Source organism: Lissotriton helveticus, chromosome 7 (genome assembly GCF_964261635.1).
Source record: "Lissotriton helveticus chromosome 7, aLisHel1.1, whole genome shotgun sequence".
In the NCBI taxonomy this organism is placed as follows: Eukaryota; Metazoa; Chordata; class Amphibia; order Caudata; family Salamandridae; genus Lissotriton; species Lissotriton helveticus.
In genome coordinates, this window is record NC_136068.1 from 827,122,662 (window position 1) to 827,147,930 (window position 25,269).

Genomic DNA, 25,269 nt, shown 5'->3' on the forward strand with positions numbered 1-25,269 from the left:
TGAGCTATTGGCATTAGAAATGACAATGCCTTTTATATGTGTGTTGGTTTGAAAAACACATAAATAAAAGCCATTGTCATTTACAATGCCAATAGCTTAAACACTCGCAAATGCAAGACCTACTGCATTGCAAATGCTTGTTTTTCTAGTTTAAAGTGCTGGTTGTCGAGTTTTTAACTCACGTGATCAGCACGCGCACATTACTGTCACTAAACTGGCTTCTGCGTCTGTATATTGTGATTACTTTTCACTTGGGTTCCTACCCAAAGTTCATTATGCCTGCAATGGGAGTATGATAAATACATATATATTTCCAATTGTGAATTATTAAGGAAGTGCAGATTTTTTGCTTGATAGCAAACGTGTGTATTCCATTATAGACACTGATTGCATGGTGAAACCCTCTTGGATATTGTAGGGCTGAATTTTGCTGACCCGAAGAAGATGGTGTGTCGAATCTTCTTTAGGCCACCAAACCGTGGGTTAACATCTTGTCTATGCCCATTAACCAAGACCAAACCAATACTCAACAGCAAAGTTTGAATTGTGCAAGACTTTTGGTTAGGCTTTTGAAAACGCAGAGAGTTTGTACAAATATTTGAGTGCTGATGTGTGTCTAAGGACTTAAGACCGGGCCGCGGTGGTGTTCGTATAGGTACGCTGCGGGGAGTCGCCTGCTGAAATACAAGCGGCGTGAAGAAAACCCCCCACCGCGTTCGCCCATGAGGACTAGCACTGACGCTCCTCTCGTATCCGACTCCAGCAAAATTGCTGTAGTTGTCTCGAACGGCTTAAAGCCGTAAGTATATTATATACTAAAAAATAAAGAAAAATTTTCCTTTTTTTGTCTTTTCACACAAATTCCTCACGGCAGGGTGCACCTTAGTGCGTGTACACCACCGAAGGATCACATTATATGGTCCTGATGAAAGCTGAGCGACTTGGGCTCAAAGAAAGCAGAAACATGTCGACCTAACCTTGTTTTTCACTATGGACTAGGGGTCTTTAACATTTGAGACCATTCCTTTGGGTCCATTTAAATCTGTTTTTAACCAGTGCAAACCGGACTATTAATAAAGTTGTTGAAAGTCACGATTTTGCACTTTTTAAACCCCCTTTTTTTGCACTCACCTAGCTAAATTCGGCCAGAATACACCCTCAACACACACAAGAACCAGCTCCGCTGTAAGCAGGCGTTGAAGCACACTGGAAAGACACTAGGTCTTTCCGGTGGGAACCCAGTGATGAAGCATGTCACCACTAGGTTGGTGAGTGAGGGTTCTTAAATTGTACTGTCTCATCCCTTCACTTTTTGTGTCTGTTTTTGTTATTTCTTCCTTTCCATTTTCTTCACTCTTCTGTTGTTTACTACAAATCTGGTAAGGGGTGTAAGAGTGAATATTTATACCCTTACTCTCTCGTTGTTTTCTGATAAGGACTTAAGAGGGCCTGATGTAGCAAGCTTTTTTCCCGCTCGCAAATAAATCGGCCCGTTTGCGAACAGAAAAAAGCCTTTTCGGATGTATCATCCAAAAAAGCCATTGCAAAATAAGGAATCACAAAATTTGTGATTCCCTATTTTGCGAATGCATTTAAGGAATCTCAAATTGCGATTTCTTAAATGCAATTCTGGAAGCACCCAAAATTTTCGATTTGGCCTTAAGAAATCATAAGTTACCACCAACTTCATATTTGTGGTAATTTGTGATTTCCTAGAAAAATGTAAATTTTTGCCTTTTTCAAAGTGCCATGTGGCGCACATACATGCCCTTAGGGCATGTATGTGTACCACATGTGCACACATGCATATTTCAGGGGTGCAACAGGGTGTCCTTTTTGCACCCTTGAATTTGCACGCACAATTTGGGAGTACCTAGTGGGTATTCGCAAATTGCGCATGGAATTCCCATTCATTTCTATGGGCCTCTTAGCCCATAGAAATGAATGGGAAGCTATTCCTTATTTGTGACTCAATTTGCGACTTGCAAATAAGGAATGCGTAGGAATCGCCGTTTAAATTGCGAAACCTACATACATTGCATTTTACGAGTCTTTAATAGCGAATCGGTAAAATTCACTGGACTCGCAAAATACAATGATGATACGTCTGCCCCAAAGATTCTTGAGGTTGCGTTTTAGCTAGTCGAATGTTGCGGATAGTTCTGAATGTTCATTGTATGCATTTTATGTAAATGTATTGATTCATTCTGTTGCAAGTATCAAAACTATATTGGAGTATAATGGAATAAAATATATTTGCTATATCCTGAATAAAAAGTTTAATAAGGTTATCAAGATTGTCACAATTGTTATCACCTTGCCCGACCCCGATTATGTTTTTCGGGTAACCTTTCGTGATTGGAAGACTTCATGGATAGCACCCTAGCGGGCTCAGCATCTGGCACTTCTGTGAGAGGAGGCTCATGGGAGGAAGATTATAGTGCCTGGAGCTATTAGAACCACTATAAGAACCTGGTGCTGTGCTGCCTGCTGCACCCCTAATGCCCTGCACCCCACGGGTCTTCCTATCACCAATCAGGGAACAATTATGATACTGCAGGCAGAGGAGCACTCCTGCTGGAGCCCGAGAGAAAGAGAAGGCCTTCTGGTTGGATATTGTAAACTTTTATATTTAACATGTTTGAAGTCACGGGGTCAGATACACAAAGTTATTTTTTACCCAAGTGAAAAGTAGATGAACAAATGCCATCATTCCGCCAAACATGCACTTAGACTCTAGCATGGCTTTACTTACACTTTATGAATGTTAGTGTCCTCTAGGGGTGAGTTAATCTCTTTTTAGTGGCGAGTTGTCATTATTTCAGGAAAGGGAAACCCCAGAGGCTGGTGAACATCTACAAACGCACAAGCTTCTATTATCTGTAAAATCTTTTGTAGATTGTTTCACACCTCGAAACGTTTTCCTGATTTACCTCTGCCAAGGGGAAAAGGATATCCATTTTCAAGATGGGAAAGGAAAACCCCCAAAATGAATAAGCGGGACCTAGGAAAAATATTTTCCTCTTAGAGAAACAAACAAAAACGCAATTTTGTGCAAAGACGGATGCATTATATTGAGAAATTCAGAAAAACAACTTGGCATCATTTTCAAATGTGTAGAGAATGCCTGGCAACCAGCTTCCCAGGAGTATTCCCGTAAATCTTTGGGAAGTCCCAAAAAGTCAGAAAATGCTGAACGCCCAAGAATAACTCTAATGATGCCAATATCCAACTTTCATGTGAATCATACCACCCTATGCTAGTCTAGTTTTTTCTGCCACATTCAACATGGCTTCCACTGACATTCTAAATATATCAGTCTTATTTGATATACTGAAGAACAGATCATAAATGTCATTGTAGGATTTATCCAGTTGTTTCTCAGATTGAAGCTTTCGCCTTGACCAGGGCTTGCAGAGGGCAAAAATCGGAAAGCAACTTGCTCCGGTGTCAAACAATTGATTCTCTCCAACAATTTGAAATATTTTAACTACAAAAACAAGAATGCATGGACGCGAAAGTGGAAATCTATTCATCTTTTTAGGTCAATCGTACCTTCCACACCCGGGAGTTGACCCTTGCTCCATTATCATCATCATCAATAAGCCTCCTTCATGTTCACTGCCTCATCTTAGGTTAGTCTGCCTTCTTTTCATGTCTGCATTTCTTTGCACACTTCTGCATGTCGAAATCAGAAGTTCACATTGCTTTATGTTTCGCATAATACAGGTCGTTCCACAGGTGCTATGGTGCCAACTTGCAAAAAAGCACAATTGATGGATGGAATGTTGAACAATGTTAAACACTCACCCCCAGTACAGAGAACTGGGCCTAACGCCATAATTTTTTTGCTCACCCCACCAAACCCCAGATTGGACCCAGCCATGTGCAAATCAGTCTTGACCATGTCCCTCATGGGTACAGTCCAACCAGAACTGCCAGGCCAGGTCCGCCTAGAACCAGAATCAAGCACCCTAGGGCCGGTTTCAGGGTGTCACTTCTGGGCATTTGGCACCCCTCATACCTGTCCCACTCAGAGTGACAAATGCCCAGACGTGGGTCCCATGCTAGTCATGCCTTTGGATTCAGGCTATGCTGGCTGATGAAGGGCGATACCCTAAAATTGGTCCTAGAATGCCTATTACCGGTCTAGGGTAGACTTGACCTGGCAATTCGGGTTGGACTGTTCCCATGAGGAGCACGGTCAAGACTGATTTGCATATGGCTGGATCCAAACTCGGGTGCCATGGTGAGCAAACAAATTATGGATTTAGGCCTAGATCTCTGTACTGGGGGTGAGCGTTTGACATTGTTCAGCATTCTGTCCATCAATTGTTCTGCTTACATTTATCGCCCCAAGTGGGACAGGGATCAACAGACTTGAGACCCGTGCTCACCATGCCACTGGATTCAGGCTATCCTGGCTAAGGGGTGATACTCCGAAACCGGTCCTAGGATGCTTGATTCCGGTCCAGGGAGGGCCTGGCTGTTCAGGCTGGACGGTTCCCATGGGAAGCAGGGTCAAGGCTGATTTTCATATGGCTTGGTCCAAACTGGTGTGGTGTGGTGAGCAAAAAAACAATAGATTTAGGCTCAGATCTCTGTACTGGGGGTGAGTGTTTGACATTGTTCAGCATTCTGTCCATCACTTGTTCTTTTGGTGTTTCTAACTTGCAGCAGTCATTAGGAAATCCACTAACACTGATAGCTAGAATTAGAAAGCAGCACAATGGCCTATGGAGCTGAATATTATATGAATGTGAGAGTGTCACAACTTTAACACACTTTCTCTATAGGCTACGATCTATACACATTTTCTTTTTAAGCCACCTAAACCTACTTAGCTGTGGAAAGAGGAGGTGCTTATAAAAAACATCCAGAAACAAGAAACCACACCGCTTATCCACTGAAATTAATAAGCAAGTAGCGGAGGATGAAAATGCAAAACAATGAGTCATTTAGTAATGAGAAATAGGAACTTTCTAAAGACACAGGCCCCGGATCCACCAGCAAGTAGTTCACTGTGACACTTGTTAAGGTTAAACATGCAATTGTAACTTAGAACAACAGTGAAATTCAAAGTCTGACAAAATTTGTTTGTTGTAAGGTATGCAACCCTTCCTTCCCTTACTTCAAGGAAAACCTAAAACTCCTCCTCCTCAACAAATACTATAACTCCTAGTTTATGGAATCTTGGTTAATTATCGCCTGATCAGATCTAAACCCTCTGTCTTTAGCGGCTGTTTATTTGCTTATGCTGTCTATTAGATCCTCTCAAGTTGTTGGTTACTCTACCATCACCTTGGATGTGTACCATGATCTAGCGAACTCTCACCTCATATGTTCATAGCGTGACTATTTTACTGCACTCCGACACCTTCGGGTCTAGCATGGGCTATATAAAACGTATATAAAACAAAGTATAAAGGAGAGGACACCCCAAAACTGTCAAGATAGCACAAAGTAGTACAAATTCCTGAATCTAATAAAGCTCAATAAAAAAAAATCAACTTGACATACCTGGAGGACAGTTACACTCTGGAGCTTCTCTTACTGTCCGCATTTTGGCCAGTCCTTCCCCTAGTTTCTGAACAAAAATAAAACAACATCAGTAAGTTGCAATCACGAGCTAAAATAAAATATAAACTAAACACAATGAAAAACTAGAAGAATGAGTACTGAAAAAGTTCACATTTTTCAATAAGCCACCTTTCTACCTATTGGATTTTCCAAGGATTATTTACACCATGCTACCCCAATGCATTCAAAGGTTAATCAAACTACTGTTTTGGTACCTTTATTGGACTGCTAAATGTGCAGGAATGCAAGATGAGACTGTATTAAAAAGGCAGAAATTATTTTAGCTGAAACGGGTTGCATGTGTACACAATTGTAAAATTATTTTACCTTGATATAATATGGAAAAAGAGGGTGTGTAAAATAATAATGGGGGCGTAGTCATTACATTTTAAGATAAAAAAGTATATGTTGGGGTTAAACCAAGATAGAAAATTCCAATTTAATTAGAATAAACAAAAACTTGAGTTATCAATGCGTTTGATTTTATTTAATAGTAACATTGGAACAATCATGGGGAACATCATGAAACTTATTTGAAAGAAAATGTTTATTAAAACTTTGAATATATTGTTGAAAAGTTTGGGATAGTCCAAAAATAATTTGGGTCAATGTTGTAATTACTTTTTTTATTTTACAGAGTTTTATATAGCGCGAACTAGATCCGAATCGGGTATCGGAGCGCTTTACATAGCACCAGTTGCATTACATGAGGACACATTCATTTTTAGGTCTCTCCTGAGCCAGCAAATGCGTTGGTCTGGCGAGACATTTAGTGAGTGGGCTTTAGAAATCCGACCACACTCTTTTGCTTGTGGCCTAAAGCTTGCGGTTACGCGTACATCCGCCATCTGGCTTTCCTATCTCTTCCTCATTAAGCGCATCGGTCAAGCGCATCGCTCGCGGGCACCCTTACAGCCCGCGATCACACTTACTTTCACTTTGACGGCCGCGTCACTTTCACGGCCGTGCAGCCAATGCTTGTTTTCATTCAAGAATCCGTTTCCACTGTAATTTAAATATATCTTGCAAAGCTTGTGTGGCAGAGCTCGCTTGCCTTTTCACAAACATTTCTGTGTGATCCTTGCGCAAACATCAAGTGTTGCACAATGCTTTCCTATTCACACATTCCAGTGGCATATGTACACTTAACATTTTGTCTGTGTTCTTTACACGCATTCTGGTATGCAGCTAGGATTTTAAATAAAGGCTGTTCTGCTCTCAGAATGTTTTGTTCAACCTCAGTAACCCTGATAAAGTTGTAAGAAGCAAGTGCCTGGTGGCCGTGCCTTGTTCTTTGACTGCCTTGTGGCTGCAATTTTCTAACTGCAGTGTTTGGTGTACTTCATGGAAGGCGCTACATCAAGATATGTCATGGCTTGTTGCTGCACACACCGGGCAGTCACCTCGTTAGTGCATAGCAGCAGGGTGCCCGGAGCCAAGCACTTTAAAGCTTGCAGGCTTCTCAAATGTGTGTTCATGTTCCTAAAGAGGGTCGTGTTTATTATTGCCAATATACAGCCACTGGCAGCAGCCACGGTCACATGCTTTTTATTTACCTTTCGCTGTGTAAGCTTTGAAAAAGAGTTACACCTGGATCACTCGACATAACTGAACGAGCAGGCACACTTTTCTTTATTATCTACAGGAAGTGCGACTGTGAGATAGCTCAGTGGGTGAATGCATCTGTTGATGAAATCTGCATTTCGCCTACAGGACATGGCTGTGAATCTGGCAGGTCTGGAAGGTATTTCAACCCTTCTAGAGCAATACTCGGAGGACCGGGCTTGCTGTGCACAACAAGCATTGGCAAAGCCAATAGGTCTCGCCTACGTGACAGCTGTAGGCTTTGTCAGTATGTTCAGCGTCATTGCCGAGACTCGAACCCAGTTCCCCAGATTCGAGGTTGACCGCCTTAGCCGTTAGGCCAACTCCTCTCCCAGAATGAATGCTTCCATGAATGAATTCTTATTTGACAATATTAAAAAACTAAATACTTTCTGGAAAGCAACTTTTAATAGATGACTGTCATCTGCCTCAATAACAAAACATTAAAAATAACAGCACTCTCTACATACATTTACACATATGCGCTGAAGAAAACAAAAGGTCTGCTGATTCCCTAGCAACTAAGATCTGAACTTCTGCACTGATAAATACTTCTTTCGGCTACTGCAAGGTTGCATTTGCAGTCCTACAGCCATACCTCTTCCTACTCCAGGCTGTTTTTCATGCTGTGGCCCATCTAATATCTTTGGAAAGAAAATCTCATCACATCTCTCCGGTGCTGAAGGAAGTTCATTGGTTACCAAGCCAGGTTAAAGATCAATTTTTGTTGCTTAACATACAAATCTCTGCGCATGAGTACCACCCTTTTTCTGGCATCACTGCTGTCAAACTCTGGAAGCTGGAGGATACTTCAGGGCAAAAACGTGCTCTCTTGCAAACCCCTAACGCTGCTGGGGCGCAAGCCGCTTTTGGAACTCCAATCCGCTCTCAGGACACAACCAGATCCTCTCACTGCCAGGAAAATGCTAAAAACTTATGTGTTCCAAATGTATCTTAACTAATCTTGATCAATATCCCGCTCTGTTCTACTGACTCCTAATCTTCAATTTTTCAGTTACTGTTTTCCTACGCACAGCCGCACCCTGCACTACTTGTATTGTATATTCTCTGGTTACTTTTAAAGAGCACAGATGCATCTTGCAGCATAACCGATTTCTGAAAATAGTAAATAAACAACTAGTCATTGGTGAAAAGGTCACAGTTTGTTACTGTGGAAAATGAATCAGTTTTATGTTTTTTCTGTTAGAAATCCTGATAGTGGAAAATAAATGTTACCAACCATGTGTGAACAAAACTGAGGCCGTTCTAATACCATGTATACATTAACTGAGTTGGCCAAAGAACGCTTTCGATGGTTAATATAGGCTTGGAAATTCATCATCATATTTTTCTTTTCCTTTCTGAGAAGGGTTCCTTGGCCTACCGCCAATAAGATTACTTTTACATTTTTTCTCCTTGTACTTAATATAAATAAAAAGCAAATGCAATTATCAAAAGGTTTTGATCGGTTTCCTAACATAAACAGAATTTCTTGAAATCTACAGGAGCAAAAACACGGCTTACAAGTTTCAAACAAGCCCAGGTTTGCATTTTGTGGAAGTAAATAATATGACAGAAATACTGACATAATATAATTTCGCCTTTGTTCAGCACCAATGACATTTATTTTTAGTCTAATCCCTTAACATACAAATGCTCTGCTGCATCAGGAGTCAGTAACAATTCCATATTGTTTTTAACTTAGTTATATTTATATGTGATTTACATCATAACTATGTTTCTTAATACAAAAACCAGAAAGGACAATGACTGCAGAGAACACTTTTTCATTTAGAAAACTAAATTGCATGACAGTCCTCATCTCTTAGATTGGCACATTATATAGGAAGTAAATCTTTTTCTTCAATGTTCTCTATTTATTTGAAAGGTTGTATATTATCCACCAAACCAGTCCATAAACGAAGGGCATGCTTTCACACAGCTGGTGCACGCGGCGGGGTCGGACTCACTCTACCCGAACTTAATCCTCCACCAAGAAAATATACGCTGCACTCTCCCAGATTGTTAAGAATCAATAAAGATTTATTCAAGCCATTGCCTGCTCCTTCATCACCTACGCGTTTCTACCTTCAGGTCTTGATCACGGTGTTTAGCGTTAGTCCCTTTACGCTTTCACCTATTTATACCACAAGCCCAGTCAGCACATTATGATGCATCTTGGGAGAGGTAGTTTCATTCACAATTTGCACGTATAAGTATGCAACAAAATGTAATTGTGTTACATTTGACAAACTATTATTATTGCGTCATTATAACAATTGTACCATCCTTTCCACATGTTGTGTATTACATAGTGTCTCAAAGCACCAGGGGTGTGTGCGCATACAGGAATGACCTGTATTTTGGCCACTGAGTCTAAGTGACTGATACGCGTCAGTGCGCAGACGGTTCAATTCTTGGCTCAGTGTCCACTGTTTGAACATATGTTGGCCGCTGGGCCAATTTACCTTTTGCTTACAACCCTTCTGGTCTCCTCATCATGGGGCTCAGTGCCCTTATTAGCTGGTATACCCACATATGTTTTGATGGTCAATTGTCAGAATGTTTATTCACAGTTTTATCTTGTCATGTTTCTCCTGTTATTTTATCTCAATTGCTTCTCTTCGCTCTTTCCATGGATGTATTTGTGTTCATTTCATTCTCATTCTTGATTTTTTGATGTTTCTGATTCACAGGATGTGTATCTACATGTGTATGTACAGTTCTTCCTCCCTGTTCAATTGTATACTTTTTTTTAAAAATATTTTTTTTTCACTGGAAATAACAAAAGTTACAGGGAAGTTATCGACCGGAAATAGAATGGAAATGGAATTTTTAAAAACTTAGAAATTCACTGAATCACCAAAGGTTACAGAGATGTTATAGTAAGGCTCATGTTTCACTCATACAAAACCAGAGAAATTCAGCAGTTATAAAACTTCCGCCACTGCAATGCACTGCTTATGACTTCACATATTAAATCACTCATTACACGGTCAGTGAAATCACTCCTGACATTGCAAATGACACCACTCGTGACATCATCCAGTGTCTGAGTGTTTTAAAAAAGTTTATGATTGTTAAATACATATACCAAGGTGTATTGATGAATCAGTGGGTGTATGACAGCCTGTATGGATGATTTAGTGGGTGCATGACTGACCGTATAAGTGAGTGATTATACAGGTCTCAGTGAATGTATGGGTGAGTGACTAGGTCGTGTGAATGTCTGTATCAATATGTCAATAGGTGTTTAAGTACGGGTGATGGATTGGTTGTCTGAGTACCTGTATGGGTGTATGAGTGTCTGTGTGACGGTGCTGCCTGCATGGAAGAGTGAGTGAGTCTATAAGGAGCTGTATGGGTTACTGAGTGTGTGATGGCTGTGTCAGTGAGGGAAAGGATGGGTCAGTGTTATATGGGTGAATAACTGCATATGTGAAAGGCAGTATAGGTGAGTGTTGGAGTATATCAGTGATTGTATGTGTGATTGAGTATGTGTGAGTTAGTGATTGTGAGAGGGGCTGTATAGATGAGTGTGTGCTTGTGTCAGTGACTGTATAGGTGACTGAGTATGTGTAAGTATCTGTATGAATAAGTGAGTGGGTTTGTGTATAATGTTATAGGTGAGTAAGTGGCTGTGTAATTGACTGTATGGGTGAGTGAGTAGGTGTATGAGTAGCTCTATTGGTGACTGACAGTGTGTGAGTGGCTGTATGAGTGGATATATCAGTGGCTTATTAGAGAGTGAGTTGGTGTAGGAGTGGCTGTATGGGTGACTGAGTGGATGTGTAGTGTAGTTCCTATATTCCCAATAGCTCTGCGCATTGGAATAATATATCCTATAGATTAGACGTAGAACTGAGGTCAACTAGGTCTCTATCGAATATACTAAACTTAATTGTGTGTGTGCCAGCTAACTCAGAGGTCACTAGAAACTCTCTCGAATACACAAGAAGGGATTCGTTTCTGACAACCGCATAAACATGACAACTTTGTTTCCCAAGAATAAGAATATATCTCTCAGAGTCACGGAAACAATAGATAAGTATTTCAATCAGTCAATCGTGCATGCTTCCTTTCTAGAGAGTTGCAGAGAAATAGCGAGGTGGGATTTTTCAATAAAAAGGGTGTATTGAAAAGTCCTCTTTCTCATGCAAGAGAAGTGAACTGCTACAATCGTCATGCAGACTGCAAAGTATAATGCGTACAGTGTAAACAGTAATATGAAATAATACTGTAAGAGCATTGTATGGTTTCTAAGCCATATAAAAATACATACATAAAAACATTGACTAAAATACTCAACTGGTGCTTCTAAAATACGCCTACCCCAATGTACCTAACCTAAGTCTAGTACGCGGGAAGTAGTAAGTATTGTGTAGCATAGGTTTAGTTTTTGCCAAGAATCTACCAGAGGTTTCTCTAGGTTCTAATCAGCTCCATACCTTGGTTAGAATGAAGGAGGTCTGGTATCTCAGTCTCGGGACTCGATTTCCCAACACCCCGCAAGGGGAGCCGGAAACACTGGAGCTGGATTCTCGGCAGGAAAAGGGCAGCTTCATGATCAGTGGGTCAGCTGGAGAGTCGGCTTCCTTCTGCACTTGCTGTATCGCGCTGTGTCGGGCAAGTAGGTCTTCGAACTGCTCCGAACCACCCTATCTTGCTAGAGCAATTGAAGGTATATTTATACCTTGAAGGTGTTTAGGAATGCCATAGTTTGACTTAAAGTCGGGCATATGAACGTCAGGAAAGAACCCCTAGGGAATAGTTTTTCTTTGTAAAGTCACTGAGTTCTTGGACAAATCAATATTCAAGCAAGGGGAAGTCCCTGACTGCTTAAGCTGGTTTTCCAAAAAGTCGTTGTGACGTTTGGTACGGGTGGAAGTAGCCATGCCTGTATTTGGGTAGCATGGGCTATGCCTAAATAAGGGTTTTATTTCTATGCCTATATAAGGGCAATGTGAATCGTACCTATATAAGGGCATGAATTGGAAGAATTCACTTGGAGCCTAAAACGCCACACAACAGATGTGTGTATAGACCTATAAATCAGTGAGTGGGTGTTTACGTACTGTGGTATATAAATAAATAATACCGGATCTATTTTTGAATAAATGAATGAATAACAGATAGCTCAATAAAATAAGAGTCAAGATTCGAGGTAGTAGGAGTTTCTGCAGGTTTATTACAGCATAAGGACAGGATCAGGACAACCTGCATAGGATGACCCAGCAGCTGCTGGGGCTTGGTCTGGGATGAGCGCGCTAGCTTTTAATAACAATACATGGACTTATATACATAGCGCAAACACATAGCATTACATTGCAGTAGGCGTAACAGTGGGTGGAGCAGAAGGCGTGACGCGTAGCAGTCGCGAGAGATAACAGTAAAAGTAGGTGTAACTGGGAGTATACATAGACATGTGATGCAAACGTAACAGAATATGTCATGAATGGGCGGAAACATAGGAGGGGGCTACCTAAGGAGCCGGGACCTCTAACCTAATGGTGCGCGAAAACTGGCAATGACGTGTTACTAGGAGAAGCTGGGGGCTACGAACTCTGTGCTAGGAGCAGAGACTAGAGTCTGGAGGGTCAGAGCGACATGTACCTAAACCCTATCTGGTATCTGATGTTTAGGGAACATGTTGATATAAACTAGAGTCATGAGGGGAAAAGCTAACTTGATTCTAAGACTGGACCATGCATTATTCTACATGTAGTGCGTGATGAAGAATATTAAATGATCATTAAATACAGTATTTCTCTAACATGGAGACGAGAAGGCTAGACAATGACGGAAACTATTGATGCAGTTCAGTAGCTTAGGAATGCAGAGAAGGAGGACTGAACTGATAGCTGGAATCATAACATACTTTTGGCAGACTCAGAGGCAGAGCCAAGCTGCACCGGGCACTGCGAGGCAGGAAGTAAGTGAAGGGTCGAGGATACAGGTGGGGGCTGTATCGCTCCTCAGCGAGGCTTTCAGGAGACAGGATCTGAATCTGATGTCCGGGCCCTTTTGAGGCCTGGAAACGGGGACTTTATAATGGAATAACGTGCACACTGAGAAACGTGGCAACATAACTTTACATAGGCCTGATATTCGTAGTATTCACGAGGACTGGAAACTGACATACCAGAGGTGGACACAACTGTAATTGCGTCATTAATCGGACATGGGGAATAACATATGCATATTGGTCATGCACACATAACATATGATGGATGAGGCGTAGGGACACAGAACATGGCAAAATTTACTTTTCCACATTCCCTCCTTGTCACTACGTTTCCATCAGGAAACATCAATTTTCATGATACCATCTATCATTTCATACAGTACCATTTGCTCGTCTCGAATTGTCTTGGAACGGGATTTAGAACGGGGCTTGGGACTAGGAATACAAGAGGTAGCACACATGCTGCAAATCGCAGGGCCACATTGTATACAGAGGCAGCAGCTAAATATGATCGCTACTGCAATACCTAGAAAGGACAGGACTTTCCATCCCCATGCGGAAATTATATTCCAGAACCAACCGGACCATGTCCAGGTGCCTGGATCTTGATGTAACAGATGGGCAATTTTATGGAGTCTGGTTATAGCTGAATAAACAGACGGCGCGTTATTTGGAATGAAAATGCAGCAACTAGATCCGATGACTCTACAGGCCCCGCCCCTATCGGCCAGTATGACGTCAAGGACGAGACGATTTTGCAAAACGACAAATCTCATAGCAGATTGTTCTTCGGTTAGGTTACCTAGAGCAGAGGCAGTCTCATTTACTACAGCTTCAAGGGTTCTTGTTAACCTACGAATTAGTTTACTATTCTGGACAGGTCCTACGAAGAAGAAGAAACCTTTATTGAAATCTGTATACTGTTCTAGAGTAGTTTCAGTATAATCGACAATTGGGGACTCCCTTCTATGTCTAATGTGTACTAGATGTGTGTTTCGGTGATAATCAGATGGGGCTAGGAAAACAGGTGGCAGTAGGAAAGCAATGTAACAGGTTCCCTCCCAATCGAGGGGCAGACGGACATATGCAGTTTGACCACAAATAAAATAAGAATGACGTGAAGCTTTGAAAACAGATTTCCCACTGTCACTATACTGGATAACAGTAGTACATTCACTATGACCTACATGTATGGAACCATAACTACGGACACATAATTCGCCTTTGACAGGTAGTACTGAAATAGCAGGTAAGTCTGGAGTAGTATCAGACTGAACATTCAGGACCATGAAATTCGACGAATAATTACCTAAATTATAAACTTCATTTTCTAGATCTAAACCTGTTCTGTGGGGGAGACCTTGCTTGTCTGGAAAACATGTACTGTTAAGAAAAGACATATCTGTTGAGGATGACGTTAACGTGGACCATGCTCCACACGAACCATTGTGTGAGAATGGATAAGGAAAGAGTGGCAGAACTCCCTTCGGTGTCTGGAAAGGGGGGAGTCGACCACACACCCAACAATTAGTGGCATTGCTGGTCTGGTGTGAATAATGTAACATACGGATAAATGTGTTGTTACGCATAGCGAGGCGGTAAGAATATTCGTGAGGAGGCAGATCACTAAACGTGTGCTCTACTGTAGCATTAGCAGACATATTTACATGAGGAACTGGAAAATACAGATAGAACGCATAGCTGGTGCAGGAAATCAAAATGCTGATGAATAATATGAAACTCAGAAAAACAATACATCGGTTTGCGTTTAAACTGACTCTCTCACTATGGGGGTCTATTTTATACATGTCAGAAACAGTCTAACCGTTTCACCTAGGGGAGGACTTATACAATCAAACTGACTGACTTATTTTACTAGACCTGAGCTTTAACTTATACTCCTGTTGCGGAGTTTTCTCTAACAAGGGAGGGGTTGTAATAATGTCTTTTGCGGGACAGTCCTTTAAAACAATGTTTTGGCAGTCTTTCGAATCCTGGGAAATGTTTTTAGAAACAGATTTCAATCCTTTAAAAAGTTTAACATGAGAAAGGTGGATCCATCCTTTTCTGCCTTCCAACTTGACGGCAGTACGGGTGGTCAAGAGGACCTGACGTGGCTCCTTCCAACGTGGTTCCAGCGGACTTGATCTGTCGAAATTTCTGATCATCACCAAGGAGCCTGGAACGATTTCATGCGGTGCCACCTCGGTATTGTCTGGAAAGGCGGCAGCAACCTGTGAACGACATGAGTTGAGGGCAGACATCAAGGAAGCTAGGTAATCTGTCAGCATATTACATGAAACATCGGTAATACTTCGGGGTCTAGGAGTACCCCACATGTTAGGGGGGCGGCCGAATACGACCTCGTACGGGGACAGACCTGATCTGGAATGTGCAACCATGCGCATATAAAACAAAGCGACTGGCAGAGCTACTAGCCAGTCTACACCTTTGTCTTTACAAACTTTTGCGATACGGATTTTCAGAGTCTGGTTATGTCTCTCTACCAGACCGGCTGCTTCAGGATGGCGTACACAATGAAACTTCCACTGGTACCCTAACAAAAGGGAAACGTGCTTCATTAACTCTGAGGAGAATGGCTGACCGTTATCAGAATATACGACTCTAGGGAGTCCATATCTAGGGAAGAATTCACGAACCAACTGCTTGGCAGTGGTCGCGGCTGTGTAATCTGGGACTGGATATGCTTCTGTCCATCTGGACAAAGCGCATACAACTACAAGGACATACTTGAAACCTCGACATCGCTCCATCTGAATATAATCCATCTGGAGGACCTCAAAAGGGTGGTCAGGGGGCTGGAAACCACCTTGTTCCACCGGGACACTTTTACCTGGATTAAACTGACAACATATCATACAGGTACGGACTTTCTGCTTGGCTGCAGCTCGTAAATGCTTGTTGAACCAAATGTTCTGGATACTGTCTAACATAGCTTTTTCTCCTAAATGTGCTGGACTATGTGCGGTATTGATAATGACTTGAACCATAGAATCGGGGAGAAACCATGTGGCTCTACCCTTCGTTAACCATCCTTGATCTGTCTGGACCCCTCCTTGTTCAGACCATTTCTTGATTTCATCGGGAGTAGCATGTAACTGTATATCTATGACGTCTTGTGTAGGGTCCTTAACTGTCATGCATGTAATCGGATCTGGAGTATGTGTCTGATTAACTGGAGTGTCTGGAGTCTGTGCTGTAAGCTTGGCTGTGCGGTCTGCTAGATCGTTACCTTGGGAAATAATGTCAGTAACTTTCGTATGTGCTTTGCACTTCATGATAGCAATAGATGTCGGTAAATGTATGGCATCTAACAGGGCTTGAATAAGGAGACCATGCTGAATCTTGGTTCCATGAGAAGTCATGAAACCTCTCTCCTGCCAGAGCACTCCGAAGTCGTGTACAACTCCGAATGCGTAACGTGAATCTGTGTAAACATTAACTTTCAGGTTCTTGGCATGTATACAGGCTTGTGTCAGAGCGACTAGCTCTGCTGCTTGAGCGGACAGGGTGTCAATACGGTGTGTTTCAATAACTTCGGTGTCAGTAGTTACTGCATATGCTGCGACTAGTTCTCCTGTACTAGTTCTCATACATGAACCATCCACATAAAGTGTCAGGTCAGGATTTGATAACGGAATGTCTGTCAGATCTTGTCTTGGCTTAGTCGTAATGTTAACTACTTCCACACAGTCATGTGTGTCTGGATTTGAATTAACTGATGGTAACAGTGTAGCAGGATTCAGGACGTTGCAGCGTCTGATTTCTATGTGTGGCTGGAACAGTGTCAATTCATAACCTGTTAAACGTGCAATTGTCAAGTGCTGAGTCTGTGTTCGGTTTAAAAGAACTTCTACTGAATGTGGAACTTGTACTGTCAGGGAATGTCCTAAAACTATGGAATCACTTTGTCTGATAGCTAGTGCTGTGGCTGCAACTGACTTGAGGCACGCAGGCAACGCCTGGGCGACTGGATCTAATGTGCTCGAAAAATAAGCACTGGGCTTGTATTGTCCTGCTTGATCTTGTGTGAGAACAGATAATGCTGTACCTTCGCGTTCAGTAACGAAAAGTGTAAAAGGCTTACTGTAGTTCGGTGTAGCTAGAACTGGAGCTTGACATAGGGCTTTCTTTAACTCATTGAAACTAAGTGTATGGTCAGATGTCCAAGGGAGGACAGTCGATACGGCTGCCTCCTGTGTCGTTAACTGTATCAGTGGCTTGGCTAGAAATGCATACTGAGGAATCCATTGTCTACAATAAGAAGTAAGGCCGATAAAAGCACGTACCTCCTCCTGGGTTCTGGGCTGGGGAAGACTCGCTATTAACTGGATACGGTCGGGTGTCAACTGCCTACCCCTCTTGGACAGCAAGTGTCCTAAGTATACCACTTGCTGGACACAGAATTGAAGCTTCGAAGGTGACACCTTGTGCCCCATCTCGGCAAGGAAATACAAAACTGTAAGTGACGCTCGTTCGCAGTCACGTTCAGAACGGGCTGTGATCAGTAGATCATCGACATACTGGAGCAGGGCAGTGTCAGTTGGCATGTGAATATTGTCTAATTGTCTCTTAAGTGCTTGACTGTAAATACTAGGACTTTCTGTAAAACCTTGAGGAGCGCGTGTAAACATATAGCTCCTTCCGTTTAAACAAAATCCAAAAAGAAACTGGCTGTCTGGATGAATTGGAACACTGAAAAATGCATTCTTGAGGTCAATAACAGTGAAAAACGTGGCTTCGGAATCAATGGCTGTCAATAGGGAAGAGATGTCTGGGACAACTGGGTACTGCGGAATAATACATTTATTAAGCTCTCGTAAATCAATCACTAATCGATATACTGGGGGTGCATTTGGATCAGTACGTTTCATGACTGGAATGATCGGAGAATTACATACATTGGAGTCAGTTTCTACAACTACTCCTTGAGCCATGAGCTCGTCAATAATTTTGGATAAGGCTGCTACAGCCTCAGATGGCAATCTGTACTGTCTGATTCGGGGTAACACTACACCTGGCTTGAGAGTCACACGATGGGGTGTGATTTGCATGTAACCTACATCAGTTGGACCTTGCGCCCATAAATGCTGCGGAACATTAGACAATCTGGAATCAAAATCTCGTAATACATAGTGACCCTTAAAGTCACGTAGGAACAATCGTATTCCCTCTGGGGAACAGCAAATAACTGCACCTAATTCTTTCAGTGTCTTAATGCCTAATAGGTTTTCTGGACATGACTTAGTAAGTAACAGATCAGTAGTACGGGACAATGGACCTACTTCTAGAGTGACTGGCTTTGATATCTCATTAACTATTGGCTTTCCTGAAAATCCAAGGGAAACATTTCTTGAGCCTGAGAGCGGAGCCCCTGGAACTTCGGCATGACTAATTGTGGTCCTACTTGCCCCTGTATCGATCAAAAACTTTCTGTCTTTCCCTAATACTTGACTGTGAACATAGGGACCTTCTTGATCTACAGGTATCTCGATGAGAGGCAAGCCTACCTCCCTCTCTAGGCTGTTTCATGAATATGACTGGTACTCTGGATACTCGGACTGTGCATACTGGTACATCTGCGATGTAACGTGCTGTGTTGCAGCAATAGGCTGCGGTGCGGAAACTGTCTGTGGTGCATTCTGTGACTGAGGAATCTGTGAAACTTGTTCTTGTCTAGGCGGACGTGGTCTTTCTTTAGTCTTACCAGTAGCTATGTTATGTTTCAGAACTGCACACTCGTTTATAAAATGACCTGGCTGTTTACAATAATTGCAGTTCCCTTTAACGGGAGCTGCAGGATGACTGGCTTGATTCGGACCCCTCTTCTGACTGTCTTGAGGAACAGATTGTGCAACTAGCACTTTCATTTTCGTGTCTTTCATACGTTTTCTTTCGTGTTCTTGCTCTTCTCTGATTCTATTCTGGTGATACTGGAGCATCTGGAGCATCTGGGACGGGGTATTTGCTTGCCAGGTGCTTTCGACTTTCAAAACTCGATTTTTAATTTGTGGACTTGAATTCTCGACTAATTTGGTAACGAAAAGGTGAGGGTATGACTCACTACTTGTCTTGAGACCACTGTTAATACTAAAACATTTTTCAAATCTAGAATAAAAATCACTAATATCTTCATCTTGTTTCTGTTTACAGGCTGAGATTGCATCCCAGTCTTCTTTTCTCGTTGTCAATAATCTGGGTAAAACTTGAATCAATAATTCTGGTAATTCTTTACATTTATCTCCAAGACCGGTACCTGGTACTCGTGCCTTGTCTTCAGCTTCTAGAACTGCCCAATCGATCTTTTTCTCTCCCACCTCCCATTCTTTTTCTTTTAACTTTTCATATACCCCTGCGGGCAGCAGGACTTTTAACATTTTAATGATATCTGGGTAAGTGTATTCTCCCATACGGAGCATGTCTTTTAATTCTCTATGGAACCCGGCTGGATCTTTGTCATGACAGGGAATTAATTTCTTCATTTCAAGAAGTTCCATCTTTGAAATCGGAGTGTATACAAACACTCGTTGCATATCGCCACCCGCCCCTTGGACTGGGTGGACTTCTCGTAACGGATTCTGTCTGTCTATGTAGAATGATTTACTTTCTGGGGGTGGGACATGAACAAAATGCGGGTTCAGGAACGTTCTATATTTGTGGCGCTGTTCTAGAATGACACTAATTAAATCGGTACCCAGACCTCTCCATCTATACTGGAGTAACTCGTTCAGGATATCATGCAACGGACCTGGATCAGAATGTTGACCCTCATACAGAGTAATGAGGTGCTGGATCATATACATACCCACCAGTCGTTGCTCGGCTGGGGGCAGTTTCAGAAACATTTGTGCCACTATTTCGTCTGGAAAAGTGGTAGAATCAGTAATCCATCGGACTGCTGATCGGGCTAGTTCTTGTTCATGCATGGTACTTAACTCACTATAACCGATTCGTGATTTCAGAATGTGATCGGTAGCTTGAAATACTTGTTCTAGAGAACCTTGTTCTGGTGCTGGATGATGAAAAATAGACTTGTGTTCTAGACGTAAATGGCGATCCGGAAATCTAGATTTTCCTACATACGCTATTCTGGCGGAATTCTCGTCTTCCTCTTCAGGATCAGAGATACTTTCTTTCTCGCTTACTTGTGCTGCTTTACGCTGTTCGTGTAACCTTATTATTTCTTTACGGATTTTCTTGTACATACTCTCCATGGCACCGACGGTCTTGTGCTTACCCTCGGCTATATTATCACTCCACCTTGTCAGGATTCTCATCTCGGCGGAATCTTTAGACGGGTAATCTTGTTCTCTTATTAGACAATTGATCAGGAACTTTAATATCATGAGCTGGATCTCGGCTTTCCTTTGAGACATGGCATCACTAATACTTTCTGGATCATCCCCTGTACGGATGAAACGATATATTCTGTCTAGATCTTCTTTCATATTCGGCAAGGTGACTAGATACTCGGTCACTCTCCTTACACGTACGGAATATAAAACCATATTATACTCGCCTGGGACTGGATCATAGACACATTCGTTAAGGGTTTGCCTGATTTCTGTAACAGACTGATGTTTGGGCGTGCGCTGTAACGCTTGAGCATGTAATTCGAGTAATGTTAAACGCTTGTGTGGCGGCGGGGTTTGAGGAAGACCTCCTCCTGCGGCCCCTAAACTGGAATCGTCGATTGACATTCTTCGTGCTGACAGGGTCGGTAGTTGTAACGTGGGCTGGACTTGTATGGCGGACTGGACCGGGGGAGCTGTTAAGGGCACCCCGGTGTCTGAAGGAGCAGGAAGTGCCTGATTTACAGGGACTGGCGGAGCGCGAACAGGATTTGCATATTCTGGGACTGTGTCGTCCAAGTAGGACGAAATAAAAATATCAGCTGCGGTCGGTTTGTGACGTAGCTTGGTCGGAACTAATGGTGGCGGGAAATTACTAGATGCCTCTGGGGTCGCTTTTGGCACACCTTCGGCAAGAAGAGGATACATACCCTTAATGAGGGCATGCCTCTGTCTGTCTGACTGTTCGGCTTTGACTTGTTCACCTATCTCGATTAATTCTCTTTCTTGGGCTCGTTCTTGGGATTCTCTACTTAACTCCGACTTTCTGACTTCCTTTTCGGTTCTTCTATGCGCTTCCTTACGCCATAACTCGATGGCATCTTTCTGTGACTGTCTGGCTTTCTTTTTCCATAATGCTTCTTCTACTCGCATGATACATTCGGCATCCCATGTACCCGATACGGGCCATCTATACTTTTCTTCTAACTGTTTGGTATACTCTACCCATAAATCTAGATACATTATGGCGCTTATGCCATGTTTCTGATACATAAAGTGACCTGGACTGTCCCTGGGCGGGACAGGAACTGCTTCCTCTAACAGACCCTTTCTAGTTTTTAACTGACGTAACTTGGAGAAGAGCGGCATGACTGAACTGTAATCTGGACACAATACAATACACAATGAAAACACAAAATCACGTCGCACTCATACCACAACAGTAAAATACATAAAGAACATTATAAATAACAGTTCGAACAGAATATTACCTGAAATACTGAGAACAGAAATAGAACAGAATTTCTCGAGAACGGAACAGACTAGAGTTACTGGATGCACTGCTGTAACAGTATGGAACATACCGGTCCCATAAAGGAACGCATCAAGACCCGTATCCACCTAGGTGAACACTTCGTTTGTGAGTCTGGGTACCACCAACCCACGGACCAGGAGTCAATTTAGATTGGTCCTGTCTAGATACTACCCCAGCAATGGTACTCACCGGGCAGCACGGAACGGAAGGCCTCGGACTGGACTGGACGACGGACGACGAACTTCGGACTTCAGTTACAGGTGGGCCTCCGGATACCTCGGACCTTGGACTCTCGGCTTGGGCTCTGGTCGGGACTCGCCGCGTTCCTCCACCGTCTCGTTTGGATGCTGGACCGCCTCCTCCGTCTCCTCCGTGGGCCTGAGGGATACTTGGAGCAGAAATATCTGCCAGTGCACGGTATGGTTCCGTCACGACTGCAGAGGGTCAGGGGGTCGGCGTGGCTTCACCGACGCGTGGGGAAAGGGCAAGTCCCTATTCGGGCGCCATTATGTGGTATATAAATAAATAATACCGGATCTATTTTTGAATAAATGAATGAATAACAGATAGCTCAATAAAATAAGAGTCAAGATTCGAGGTAGTAGGAGTTTCTGCAGGTTTATTACAGCATAAGGACAGGATCAGGACAACCTGCATAGGATGACCCAGCAGCTGCTGGGGCTTGGTCTGGGATGAGCGCGCTAGCTTTTAATAACAATACATGGACTTATATACATAGCGCAAACACATAGCATTACATTGCAGTAGGCGTAACAGTGGGTGGAGCAGAAGGCGTGACGCGTAGCAGTCGCGAGAGATAACAGTAAAAGTAGGTGTAACTGGGAGTATACATAGACATGTGATGCAAACGTAACAGAATATGTCATGAATGGGCGGAAACATAGGAGGGGGCTACCTAAGGAGCCGGGACCTCTAACCTAATGGTGCGCGAAAACTGGCAATGACGTGTTACTAGGAGAAGCTGGGGGCTACGAACTCTGTGCTAGGAGCAGAGACTAGAGTCTGGAGGGTCAGAGCGACATGTACCTAAACCCTATCTGGTATCTGATGTTTAGGGAACATGTTGATATAAACTAGAGTCATGAGGGGAAAAGCTAACTTGATTCTAAGACTGGACCATGCATTATTCTACATGTAGTGCGTGATGAAGAATATTAAATGATCATTAAATACAGTATTTCTCTAACATGGAGACGAGAAGGCTAGACAATGACGGAAACTATTGATGCAGTTCAGTAGCTTAGGAATGCAGAGAAGGAGGACTGAACTGATAGCTGGAATCATAACATACTTTTGGCAGACTCAGAGGCAGAGCCAAGCTGCACCGGGCACTGCGAGGCAGGAAGTAAGTGAAGGGTCGAGGATACAGGTGGGGGCTGTATCGCTCCTCAGCGAGGCTTTCAGGAGACAGGATCTGAATCTGATGTCCGGGCCCTTTTGAGGCCTGGAAACGGGGACTTTATAATGGAATAACGTGCACACTGAGAAACGTGGCAACATAACTTTACATAGGCCTGATATTCGTAGTATTCACGAGGACTGGAAACTGACATACCAGAGGTGGACACAACTGTAATTGCGTCATTAATCGGACATGGGGAATAACATATGCATATTGGTCATGCACACATAACATATGATGGATGAGGCGTAGGGACACAGAACATGGCAAAATTTACTTTTCCACAGTATGGGTGTGTCAATGGTTTTGAGAATGGTAGTGTGGAAGTTGGAAGGAGAGTATGAAAGGTTATATTGGGATTCTGAGTGGGTGATTCAGAGATTCTGTGGATGATGTCATGAGTGATGTGATTGGAGATGTCATTAGTTATATCAGTAATGACACTGGCCATGTCATGAGTGATGTCATATGTGAGGTCATAAGCAATGCATTCCGGGGGCATAAGTTCTGGTTAGCTCAGCTGGGAGATTAGTAAAAAAAATATGATAGCCTTATGATGGCACCTATGCTATCCATATATATTATTATCTACTTTTTGTGTTGAATTGCAAATACCAATTGTACCTTTACAATTCAACCTCCTAAAGCTGAAAAACAGTGTAACGTGAATGGCTCAGATTTCCTCGTGGATCATTCTTTGTTGACTACTAGTCACCTAAATGGCTCCGATTTCCTCGTGGATCATTCTTTGTTGACTAATAGTCACCTAAGCTATTTATTTACTATAACCTACCTCCTTTGTATTATGGCGAGCACCGAATGTATGTACACCACTTCAACCATCTAAGGTTCAATTATGTTATATTGTAAAGCACTCTGATACCCTAGTGGGTCATGTTCGCACTATATAAAACTTTATAAATAAAATAAAATAAATCAAAAAGGGCAATGAAGTGTAGGGAAACAACCTGACACCTTCAAGCCCCTATGAGGACGGATGGATATAAAGGTCAGCAGCCAATGAAAACTGAAAACAATCTCTCCCCAGCTAACAGCTGATTTGTTACTCGACATGATGGTGGAGGCTTATGTTATTTGAACAGTCAGGGTGATGGATAGGCCACCTGCCATCACAATACCTGCAGGCCAATATTATTCCAGTTGGCCTCCAAATCCATATCGAACCCGCAATCTTTATAGATGTACCCAAATTCCGTGAGGAATTTAGCTTTGTTGCCAATTACTGCTCCCGGCACTGGATGGTGCTGGGAGTAGAGATTGCGGCAGAGCAGGTACAAGTACTGTCTAGAGAAATCGCTACCCTGAGGGCTGAAATACTTGGAGACTCTGCTCTAACTAATGCAAAGGACGCCCTACAACAACTGGACGTTACTCTCAAAGACTTTGAGTTAACAACACAAACACGTAAACCTGCGAAACGAGCACGTGACGTCCGGGTATACGACAAGAAGACTACCTACCCATACGTATCTGAGGAATATTACAAGCAAGACACCCAAGGCCGCTTCACGAACCAGGGGAGGGGCAATTATCGAGGACGGAGGAATTACACAACCTTCTCCGACTCCTCCTACAGCTCTGAAGGTGAAAGTGCACAAGCGGGCCCAAGTACGGGATACGGAAATCAAGAATACGGTCCCCCACAGTACGGTCCACCACAACAAGGTCCCCCTCCTGTTTTTAGGATCAGGCGGATGGAGGCCTCCACGGGGCGGAAGAAACTACTTGCCACGAGGCCAACAGCGCGGTCAACAATCACCCAACATGAACTGGGATGCCGGATGGGGCCGGGGCCCCAAGCAGGTCCAGTTCCAGCCGGAACAACATGGGGAGATCTCCACACGGAGGAAGGTATACCAGTGGTGAGTCCCGCAGTCCATTTTGGAAAAGGGGGTGGTGATGGACAGAGTTTCTGAAGGATGCAGAATACTCCTACCAAGTCAAGAGATCATGGTTTTAATCCATCACCGTTTTTTAGCTCACTGCACCATCCCAACTCAGAACCTGGCTATATGCAAATTAGTCTGTTCCTGTCCCAGTGCATGAT

At 42.9% G+C, this 25,269-nt stretch overlaps 1 protein-coding gene across 1 annotated transcript in view; it reads right to left on the minus strand.

The window, feature by feature from the left end:
- The window catches only part of LOC144769298 (collagen alpha-1(XXIII) chain-like), an 892,027-nt gene that overhangs the window by 796,336 nt on the left and 70,422 nt on the right, over window positions 1-25,269 (minus strand). Inside the window, exon 2 of the mRNA XM_078653362.1 lies at window positions 5,521-5,587. Coding sequence (XP_078509488.1) covers window positions 5,521-5,587 — 67 coding nt within the window. The remainder of the gene's footprint in view (window positions 1-5,520; window positions 5,588-25,269) is intronic.